The sequence below is a fragment of the Choloepus didactylus genome, chromosome 27 (genome assembly GCF_015220235.1).
Source record: "Choloepus didactylus isolate mChoDid1 chromosome 27, mChoDid1.pri, whole genome shotgun sequence".
NCBI lineage: Eukaryota > Metazoa > Chordata > Mammalia > Pilosa > Megalonychidae > Choloepus > Choloepus didactylus.
In genome coordinates, this window is record NC_051333.1 from 5,768,619 (window position 1) to 5,779,770 (window position 11,152).

Below are 11,152 nucleotides of genomic sequence, written 5' to 3' on the forward strand. Positions count from 1 at the left end.
CTTTCCCTCTCCCTCTCTCTCCTGTTCCCCTTTGTCTCTCTTTCACTCTGTCATGCACATGCACACACACACACTCAAACTTATGTCTTTAATAATGGCCACATGGCTCAGTGAGGCTTTTCTGTGAAAGGGTACTCTTCTGGGGATATGTCAGTGAACTAAGTTCTATGTGTTTGGTGATGTAAGACCAGGGCAGATTAGAATAAGAAGACTGAAGTGAGGACCAAGGAAATTCTAAGACTGCCAGTTCCAGTAATGGAACAAAAAAATCCTGGGAAAAATGTCATTTGTACTTGTGTTTTCATGTAAGTTCTGGATTTTACATACCAGCACTATTCATAATAGACAAACTGAAACCCCACTCGCATGTTGTGCTGGTTTGATTCTATTATGTATCTCAAAAAAAGTCATGCTGTGTAATGCAGTCTTGTGGGGGGATCTTTTGATTAAGTTGTTTCCAAGGAGATGTGACCCACCCAACTGTGGGTGAGAAATTTTGATTAGATTATTTCCATGGAGGTGTGACCCTGTCCATTCCAGTTGGGTCTTGATTAGTTTATTGGAGTCCTTAAGGGAGCTCAGGGGCCAACACAGACCCAGATGCTGGAGACGCAGAAGAAAAGATGTTTGGAGATGCTAAGCCAAGAGATAAAGTCTAGAGTTTGCCCTGGAAAAGCTAAGAGAAGTCCCCCAGATGCTTAGTGAGAAAGGCCCTGGGGGAACAAACAAGGATGTGCAGGAGCTGAGAGAGAGAAGCTAAGAGAGACAGAAGCCCAGAGACATTTTGTAGAAAGCCATTTTGAAACACAACCCAGGAGTAAAGGACCAGCAGATGCTAGCCATGTACCTTCCCTTCTGACAGGGGTGATCTCGATGCCATCGACTTTCTTTGCTGAAGGTATTCTCATGTTGATGCCTTAGTTTGGACACTTTTATGACCTTAGAACTGTAAATTCGTAACCTAATAAATCCCCTTTGTATTAGTTAGGGTTCTCTAGGGAAACAGAATCAATAAGAGATATATGTAAATATAAGACTTTATGAAAGTGTCTCATGCAACTGTGGGAATGCATAAGTCCAAATTCCATAGGGCAGGCAGTGAATTGGCAACTCCAATGAAGGTGTTTGATGGATTCCTCAGGAAACGCTTTGCTGGCTAGCCAAAGAAGAAGAGAAGGTCCTCTCTCTCTCTTCCTTGAAAGTCTTCAACTGATTGGATTAAATCCAGCTGATTGAATGCTCTCATTGCATAAGACATGCCCTTTGTTGATGTGATCAGTCACAGGTGCAGTCAATTGACTGACGATTTAATGAACCAGCCTTCTGGTTTATTAACCAGCCATAAATGTACTTGCAGTAATTGTTAGGACAGTGCTTGCTCAACCAGACACCTGGGCACCATCACCTGGCCAAGTTGACACATAAAACCTAACCATAACACCCTTTATAGAAGCCAATCCATTTCTGGTATTTTGCATAAGGCAACTTTAGCAAACCTGAAAATGTGTGTTTCCAGTGGAATGATTAAATAAATTGTTAGAGAGTCACACAATGGAATCCTACACATCAATACCAATGAATGATCTATAACAACATGCAATCGTAAATTCACAAACAACATATGGAAAGAAAAAGCCAAATTCAGAACAGTCATTCATTATGATTCCATTTATATAAAGTACACAATGTGTGAAAGTGATCTGTGCTATTAGATGTCGTCATAGTGATTTTCCCTTGGAGGACCGAGAGGGGCCTCAGGAGGAGCCTTTGGAACGGACTATGCTCTGTTTTATTATCTAGGAGCTATATCCAAGGTTGAATTAGCTTTGTTAAATTGCATTGTGCTATGCATTAAGATCTGTGCATCTTAGAAAATTGTTTTTAAATACCTATCACCAAATTTTAAAAGTTGGCAGAACATAAGTAGGTTAGTATTGAAACATCCTTGTATAGTCAAAATGGAACTTAAAGGGATTAAATAAATTACCCTGTAATTAATTAATTAATTAATTGTGGTTTGAGAATGCATTTAATCTCAATAAAAACCGTCAAGAATAGTTTCTAGAAAAGATGCATTTGTCCTCCTGCTAACTGCAGCAGCAACACACATTTCTGCATCATAATCTACTCAAAGAATCTGAAGAGATCAAGTTCCACACTGACAATTTTAATAAGATGCTGAATGTTTTCTGTGAAATAAGGAAATGTGTATAAATATACTTATTACTTCCTGTTCTCCTTTCTTTTGTTACTGTTCTTGGAAATGTAAATATAAGGGATAATTTCAAAGTTTTGTAAAACCTATCTTAAATCTTTTTAAAAAATAAAATTCCAAAATCTGGTGTTATTTGCTATTAGATGCCCTGGTAACTGATTTATCTATCATCTAAAAGCTGTAAATATCTTGAAGGTTTCAAACAAGATATTTTCACTTCCCTCTTGTCCTCACATGCACAAATCTACAATGAAACTCAAATTCCTTTTGCAAACACATACTTGATTATTGATTCTTATGTTCAATAACTGTAATTCTACTCAAGCAATCCATGAGAACCATTAGACTGAATTTTTAAAGGAAGTGTAATTTCTAGATTAAAAAACTTAGATACAGAGTATAAAACCTCCAAAATCAAAGAGTGAAAAGTAGAATTCTTTTTTAAAAATTTACAAAGAAGACAGAATTAGAAAATAGATGAACAGTAATGAAGAAGACACAATAAGGTGGTAAATCTAACCTCAATCCTATCAATTACCACATGAAATATACATAGAATATTTGCTCCTATTTGGGTAACATAATTGGTTGACTAAATTTAAGTGGATATATTTTAAAGGGACATAGCAAAACTTTAGGATTAAAGTAAAATAAAAATGATGCATTATACATAATTTTAACCAATTAAACAACCATCAAAACTATCTAAATATCAGATAATACAGTCTTTAAAGTTAAAGTAACTTGTTATGGTAATTAGTTTCATTACACTTCTGAATGTAAAATTCCCAATATAATTGCTGGATGGATAAAAAGTATTATCTCACTGATGATGCACACACATATACACATATAAATATATACACACAAATATCTATATAAATTCACATACACACACATGTATACACTGACAAACATATGTACATGTGTGTATATATATGTGTGTCTGTAAGTATGTGTGTGTGTATACATAGACACACCCTTTCCTTTTTGCCCCTTGCTGTGTGGTCTCATAGGTGAAAAATATTTCTATGTGTCTCACATGAAAGAAAAATGTTTCTCTATTTTTGTACCACAGAGTTCAATACATATGCATTACATCAAACTGACTCTTGTTTTTCAATATGGAATCATTAATACTTCATATCATCTTTGTAATGTAAATGCAGAGATAGCTGCATTAAAATCCTTCTTACCCTCGACAAACATCTGATTTGCTCCTTTGGAAATCCACAAGCCACAAACTACACATAAAGGGATTCATGACTCCCCCCTCCAAAAGGCTGTTCCTCCCCTGCTTCCAGTTTCATGAAAGTCTGCACTTGGCTCTTTCCCTTAGAGATGTGAGAGTGCGTACTCAACGCTCTTCCCTTCTAATGTGTCCAGCTGGCATCAACACAGAATATTACACAGAATATCTTTCTTCTACAGATCCCCAAAATCCATTTTACCTGACATTTTTAATCAGTCAAAACATATTTTTGTGCTATCTTCAACCCACTGCAATTGAATCTGGGCATATATGTCTGTGGATGTTTTAAATATGCTTCTACCACTCAATATAACTATATTTCAAATGATTGCCATCCCTCTAAAGATTTGATATACAGATTTCACAACTTGGTCCTCAATGCCTGTACAGAAATTGAAGTCCAGCTTTATCCCATGCTACCTCATTATTACCTAAGAGCATGTTTCTCTTTAGATTTCTGAATGAATGTCTCATATGTTCCTTTCTCAAGGAACTCTGCCCACAACATTGCGCTTACTTAATTTCAGGAGAAGCTTAATATCAGATGGTAAGTTGTAAACCCAAAGATTTCCCCATCATCTCCAGAATGTCTTAGAACCTACTGGTTTTTTATTGTATACACTCTAAAAAACTACACTGCAAGTAATATTAAAATTTCAATTCTATAAGTATTTCCATATAATTACGTAACATGTCATTTACATTGTCAATTTATTGCTATATTTTGGGGCAGAAGCTCAGTGTCCTGCTCAGTACTCTATTGTCCTGTGTATTTTCATAATTATGCTTCCAAGTCTGTGGGGACAGCTGAATAAACAACTGAACATTTTGTGAAAACACATGCATTATGTATTACTAATAATATTAAGAGACTTCATATTCCTTACCCAGGAAAAAGAGAGTCTGGAGACCCTGGAGTCTTGGCTCATGAGAACAAAGGGGATGACAGTTGAGAAACACGCAGAGAATAGTGCAGCCATGTTCACCAGCGTCCAACTGGGATTGTCAAAAACTGAAATACAAACATGCAGGATGGTGGAGAAAGTGTAAAATAGCACAAAGGTGCTCACCAGTAAAAGGATGGTTTGGGTAGCTCTGGACTCAGGGGAGGACCTGGGGGAGAGGCTGGTCCTGTGGATGTGTTGGACCCGCTGCTTGTGCCTGTACAGGATGGAAACCATGGAGCCACTGGCCCAGAGCATGAGCCCCAAACACAGAGCATCAGAGAATGAAAACAGTGCAGCATATAGTGAGTCTGCACTTCTGTCGTGATATTTAGCAGAACAGTACCCGAAATCTTTTCTCTTTATGATGGTATCATTTCTCCAATTGCCAGTCACAAACACAGGAAAAACGATATTTACCAGCATGTAGAGGAGCCAGCACAGGGATGTGGAGAGGCCGATGTACCTGGGAGCTTTCACTTTAATCTCTGCCCACCTGGAGCTCCTGGGACTGATGATGATGGCCTGGAAGACACTCAAGAGGCAGATGCTGCTAATGGACACACCCCTGCCCACTCTGTGAAGGTAGAAAAGGAGTTTGCATCCAACATCACTGGGGAATTGTTTCCACCCCAAAGTTGCCATTGTCTGGGGGACTCCTTTGGAGAATAAAATTAAGGAATTGGCTACAATCAGGTGCTGGAGAATCAAATCTGTGTTCCTTAGCCTGCACCCAGAGAAACAGAGAAAGAGATAATGATAGAGAAGAGAGAAATTTCCAAGGACTCCAACTATAGTCTGGGATGAGAAGACCAATCCTATCACCAAATCCTTGGAGAACATTTTGTGAGTTCCCAGTGACAGAGGAGCCTGCAAGGAAATAGGAGGTGTATGCTACAATTATCATGTCTACTGAAATCTAATATTCTCCACTTACCAGTAGTTCCCCCTTGGAATATTTAAAGTAGTTTTTTTTTATTAAGAGACTTTCAAGACATGACATTTCAATAACATTTAAAATGTAGGAATCACTGTGAAGGAGGCCATACATGAGGTAAATTCTTTTTTCTTCACAAATCCACTGGCAGGCATTGCTAGGACTTCCATTGGAAAGATGAAGAAAACATACACGAGAAAGGCTATGTGATTTGTCTGAATTCACACCCTGCTTAGGGGCAAAGTGGTGCCTGGCACCTGGCTGGGTTCATTGAAAGCACTGCATTTAACCACTGTGTTAGAGGAACAAAGCTAGTTAGATGTGTTCTTCCAATAATCAAGATTTCTATGTAGCTTTTTTAAAATACCTTGCCATTGGGTTTTAGTTTCATGGTATATTATTTTATAATTTTTGTTGTAGCATTTTTCATTTACATGTGAATATATAGTCTATAGGCCATTGTTGTCCATGAGTAAAGATTTAGATAGCTTAGTAAAGTGTAGAGCCTCACAAAATGTAGATGGTAGAATAGGAGTACAAATGCCAACCCCAGGAGCCAGTAGGACTTTATGAAAGTAAGAATGTCTCCATATTAGGATAGGAGCCTAAATACTATTTGCATTTGCATCAGGAACAAAAGAACAATGTCAGCTTTCAAAGGAATTATTGATCAGTCTCACATATTCTCCTGTATGGAGGACCATGAAACAATAACATAAGATAAAACATCGTAGGGTAGAAACTAAGTTAATGCTTATGCATGCATTACAACCTGACTTAATTAAAACTATAAGCAATGAAATGGGATTTCTGAAAGATTTTTAAATGAAGACATATGCAAAATTGAATCTGTAAAGTGAAAATTCTTGTGCATTTTATAAATCAAAACAGTCACTTTTTCTATTGCAATTAGAATTTTTCAAAACAGAGATAGATCATATAATATAGTTGACCCTGGACACTGCTGTGTGAAGCCTACAATTAAAAAAAGTTATCTTTTCCATAAATTCTGCTTTCCTGACTTCAAGAGGGAAAACAGACTTACCATAATCAACAGACCCTGGGTGTTTTCAGTAGAGACATAATTACTGTCTCCATTAAGCACGTCATACTCCCAGAGTTAGTGAAACATTTGCATCCCAGCAGTTGCCCTTCAGGTACACTGTTTCGGCACAGAATGAGATGTTTCCTGTAGATTGATCCTACTGTTTAGCACAAGTTTTGAGTTATTATAGGCACACCTCTTGTCATCCTGAAAATTGTTCCTATGATTCCTATAACAGTGGTTGAAGAGCAGTTGTTTTCAGAACTACAGGTCTTGAGCACCTTTTTTCAGAAAAAGATTTTTTTATTCACCTAGATTAAACACCCACAATCTCTATCAGAGAGGATTACGTTAAATCCCATTAGGAGCCATCGGGGAGTTGTGTCTGGTCTGCGATCCCCACCCTCATCTCTCTTTACTAGTTCAGCCCGTGCCTCTGGGGTGACTTGTCCCTGTGTTGATTTGGCTCTGGACCCAGTTCAAACTCCAAAGGATCCCTTTCCTGATATAGTCAATTCTCCAAACTCCCAAAATTCTTCCCACTGTTACAGACTCTGCTTCTCAGACCGAAATAGAAAATACTCACCGACTGCTTCCAGCTACCAGGGTGGTGGGCTTCATGCGACAGTCGTGAGAGCTGGTGTGTATGTGTGGCAGGGAGGCAGCCAGATCCTGGCTTATAGGTTTATGATTCTGTGACCTCACCTCCCCACAGAGCTGCAATTTTCATTTCACCTGTTATAGTCTTGACAGTGCAGACTTGGGGAGCTGAGAATGTTTCTGAAAAACATTTTTCTCAGTTTCTAATTACCAAAACTAATTAAAAGTTTCTAGTTAGCACCACCAAAGAGACCATTGGAATGTTTTTTCCAGGCTCCTCCTTTTCCAGGCTCCTGGGGGCAGGCAGGGTCTCCTACACAGCGGGCAGCAGAGGATGAGGTCTGACACGTGAGGGACTGGCAGTGAGGTGGATGTGCCTCAGCAGATGCTCTGCTACCCTAAGAGGTTCTTCTACTACAAAGTGATTCCTTTCCAAATATTTAGACCTCTGAGTCACACAAGTGTTAAAGTATTACCTGAGAAGCTGAAACAAAGTAACTGACAAGTATTTCCAGAGATCCAATCCAAAGAAAGAACACAATGCAAAATAATCATGTCAACTAATTTGGAAAGCTACATGACGTGGAAATTTCGTAGGAAAAATTAATTTACCAATACTGACTACCCAAGTAGTGAAAAGAAGTGCAAATATAACAATAAGTTTAGAAAGGGTCAAGTGTATAAGATACTTTCAGAAATAAAAGCAACAGGATAAGACAGTTTAATAGATCATTCATTTAACCATCAGATAAGCCAATCTACTTCTTCAGTTTGTGAACATTGGATAATCATTGAAGTCCTCTATCCTATTTTGAACTGAATGTTCAGTAATTAGCCCTCATTGTTTTGTAATCAATTAATATGAGTCCAGATTAATCCTTTGGCTTTTTCTACAAATAAACCCATGTTTTACCCAGGTCTATTATCAATGTCTCTCAATTTTCAAATCAGAGATTAGAGCCCTAATAATGCACAACCCCTATGATGCATACACACATGAATGTGCACACTCGTGCATGCACACCCATGATTGTATCATCACACACACTCACATAATTACATACATACATCTCTCATGCACATTTCCTCACAAACTCACACTCATCCACACACCACTTATAAGCCCACACTGACATTTATACACACTAATGCACACTCCCACAAACTCACACAGTCCTACCCACACTCATAAAATCACACTCACGTTGTCAGCATGTGCATATATATCTTAATACCATGTTCATATGTGGAAGAAAAGTGGTATCTCCAGACCTCTTTTATAAGTCAGCATTTATAGTCTTTCCTAGTGTCCAAAAACTATCAAGGATGATATTTCAATATGTAAAATGTGCTTTAAGCATTGGGCACTAGTGTAAAAAGTTGGAGTATTGGAGGAATGGCAGTGAAAACAGGGAGAAGCTGAGAGCCGGAAAATGTGGGAGGATATAGAGTGAAGATGGGGAGAGAAATACAGAAGGTTAAAAGTCAGGAGATAAAGTCCAAGGCAGGTTAAAATGCACTGTCACGTTTAAGGGTAAGATGGACAAAGTGTCCAAGGAATTTAAGAGTACTGGAAGTTTGGGAAGCTGAAAACATTAGGGGTGCAGGATGTCATGGGGAAAAAAAGAGGATAAGGAAAATGTTGAGATCATGGGCAAAGGTTGGTAAACAGCAGGAGTGGCATAAGAGACTTAATGTGTATGAAGAATTAAATAAAATGAGGGGTAATGGTAAAGAGTGGATGCTCTGCTGCCCTAAGACGTTCTTCTACCACAAAGTGAGTCCTTCCCAAATATTTAGACCTCTGAGTCACACAAGTATTAAAGTATTACCTGAGGGTAATGATATAAATGAGGGGGGGGGGGAAATGGATGGGGTAGGCAGATCCTAGAGGTTATGAGTAACCCAAGACATAGCTAGAGGGTGGGAAGGGGAGATGGAAATGGGAAAGGGAATGGGCCATGAGAGGCAAAATGGGAGCAAGATGATGAAGGGAGCTGGTTAGAAAACTGGACATCAGTGAGATAAAGGGCCCAGGAGTAAACAGCAGGGATTATAGGATTGGGGTGATGCATGAAGGTCGTGTGAAAGCTGACTGATCCTTGGGGATTAGGATGTTTATGGTCTAGGGGCAAAGGGGTCCAAGAAATAATATGATATCACTGGAATGGGGAGTGCAGAGAACATTGAAGGATGGAGGAAAAGGTTCACTGGGTGAAGCAGGAGTCAAATTACAGAAATCAAAAACTTGCTTATATAAAAACTGCTGAAAACTCCTTAAATAAGACATAGAGTAGAGGATTATGGTAGGCTGAGAGTTGTATTAATAGACCCCTTAGCTATGACTCTTGGATTTAATCCCTGGAATATGGTCACTGACATTGGCCACAGTCATGTCGGACAAGACCTGTAGGTAGAAGCCCATTTGCAGAAGGTGAGGACTTCATAGGTGTTGAAGAATTAGACAGCCAGAGAATAAATAAGTAGCTTCAATATTTAGGTATAAGGGAAAATATATAAGGATAAGAGACAAGAAAGGACACTATCTGTTAATAAAAGGAACAATTCACCAAGAAAAAAATAACAATCATAAATGTTCACACACCCAATCAAGGAGCTCCAAAGTACATGAAGCAAACATTGGCCAAACTAAAGGGAACAATAGATGTTTCCACAATAATAGAGGGAGACTTCAATATCCACTCTCTTCTATAGATAGAACAACTAGACAGAGGATCAATAAGGAAATAGAGAACGCAAATGATGTGATAAGTGAATTAGACATAACAGACTTATATAGATTGTTGCATCACGAAACACCAGAATATTCACTCTTCTGTATGCTCAAGGAATGTGCTCCAGGATAGATCATATGCTGGGGCACAAAACAAGTCTCAACAACTTTAAAAAGATTGAAATTATTCAAAGTACATTCTCTGACCACAATGGAATGCAACAGGAAATCAAAAACCACTAAAGAACCAGAACATTCACAATTATGTGCAGGTTAAAGAATACACTCTTAAATAGTCAGTGGGTCAAAGAAGAAATTGCAAGAAAAATCAGTAAATATCTGGCAATGAATGAAAATGAGAATATGACATATCAAAACCTAAGGATGCAGAGAAAGCAGTGCTCACAGGGCAATGTATAGCTCAAAATGCCTATATTAAAAAGAAAGAAAGAGCCAAAACCAAAGACCTAACTGAATAATTGAAGAAGCTGGAGAAAGAACAGGAAACTAACCCTAAAGGAAGTAGACAAAAAGAAATAAAGATTAAAGCAAAAATAAATGAACTGGAGACTTCTGGGAAGATGGTAGATTAGGAGAGGTAGAGCAAAATTCTCCTCTTTGAAAAAGACTAGATAAAGGGCAGAAAGCACTCCAGAATAGCAGTTCCAGGATACTACCAGCCAAACAAGGATCTCTGCACCACATTGTGGGGACTTAGATGGAGAGGCAGAGAGATTGTGCTTGAAAGGACAGGGTGAGTCTGTTTGATTGGGACTGCCATGAGGGACTGGCAGCTAGAGCTGACCACTGAGCATGGGAGGGAGCAGCTTCCCATGCCACATGCACCCATTTCAGCATGTGGCTGCAGAGATAACCCTTCATAGCCCCATGGCTGGGAGCTCCCATGAGGCAACTCAGGATTTGGTGGTCTTGGAGTGACAGCATTCAGTCTTCTCTACAAGAGCCTGCAGTGTGCGCAGCTGAAAGGCAAGAGTGCTGCACAGAAGTACCAGGAGCCCCTCCCCAACAACAGAGACTCATGGATGCATGGCAATCAGGGACTGCAGTGCATTTGAGCTGGAGGGAGAGAAGCACAGCCCAAAAGCCCCAGGGTGGTCTACTCACAGCCCTGGGAAATGCCAACCCAATGGGCCCTGGAGCAGACTCCCTGCCATAATGTGCAGGGCCCACTCCCCAACCACAGGGCTGTCAATCCCCAGTGCACACAGAGCACTGGTGTGCTGATTGGATTTCCACTTGGTTTGAACCCCACCTAGTGCACAGAGGAAGTTGGGGGAGAGCTAGTTGGAGAGTAAAATGTGACTCAAGAGCACCAATTGCCAGTAGAACAGGAAAAGTGAACTCCACAAACCTGTAGCTCTGCCAATTTACAAGTAAACATTCAAATAATCCTAATATCCCAAA

General features: G+C 39.3%; 1 protein-coding gene across 1 annotated transcript; it reads right to left on the reverse strand.

Moving 5' to 3' along the window:
• Positions 1-4,312: 4,312 nt before the first annotated feature.
• Positions 4,313-10,585, reverse strand: LOC119521881 (vomeronasal type-1 receptor 4-like). The gene is made up of 2 exons (XM_037820537.1): positions 10,574-10,585; positions 4,313-5,242 (listed from the first exon to the last, which is right to left on the reverse strand). Exons 1-2 carry the CDS (start codon positions 10,583-10,585, stop codon positions 4,313-4,315), a joined length of 942 nt encoding a protein of 313 aa, XP_037676465.1.
• Between the last annotated feature and the right edge of the window lie 567 nt (positions 10,586-11,152).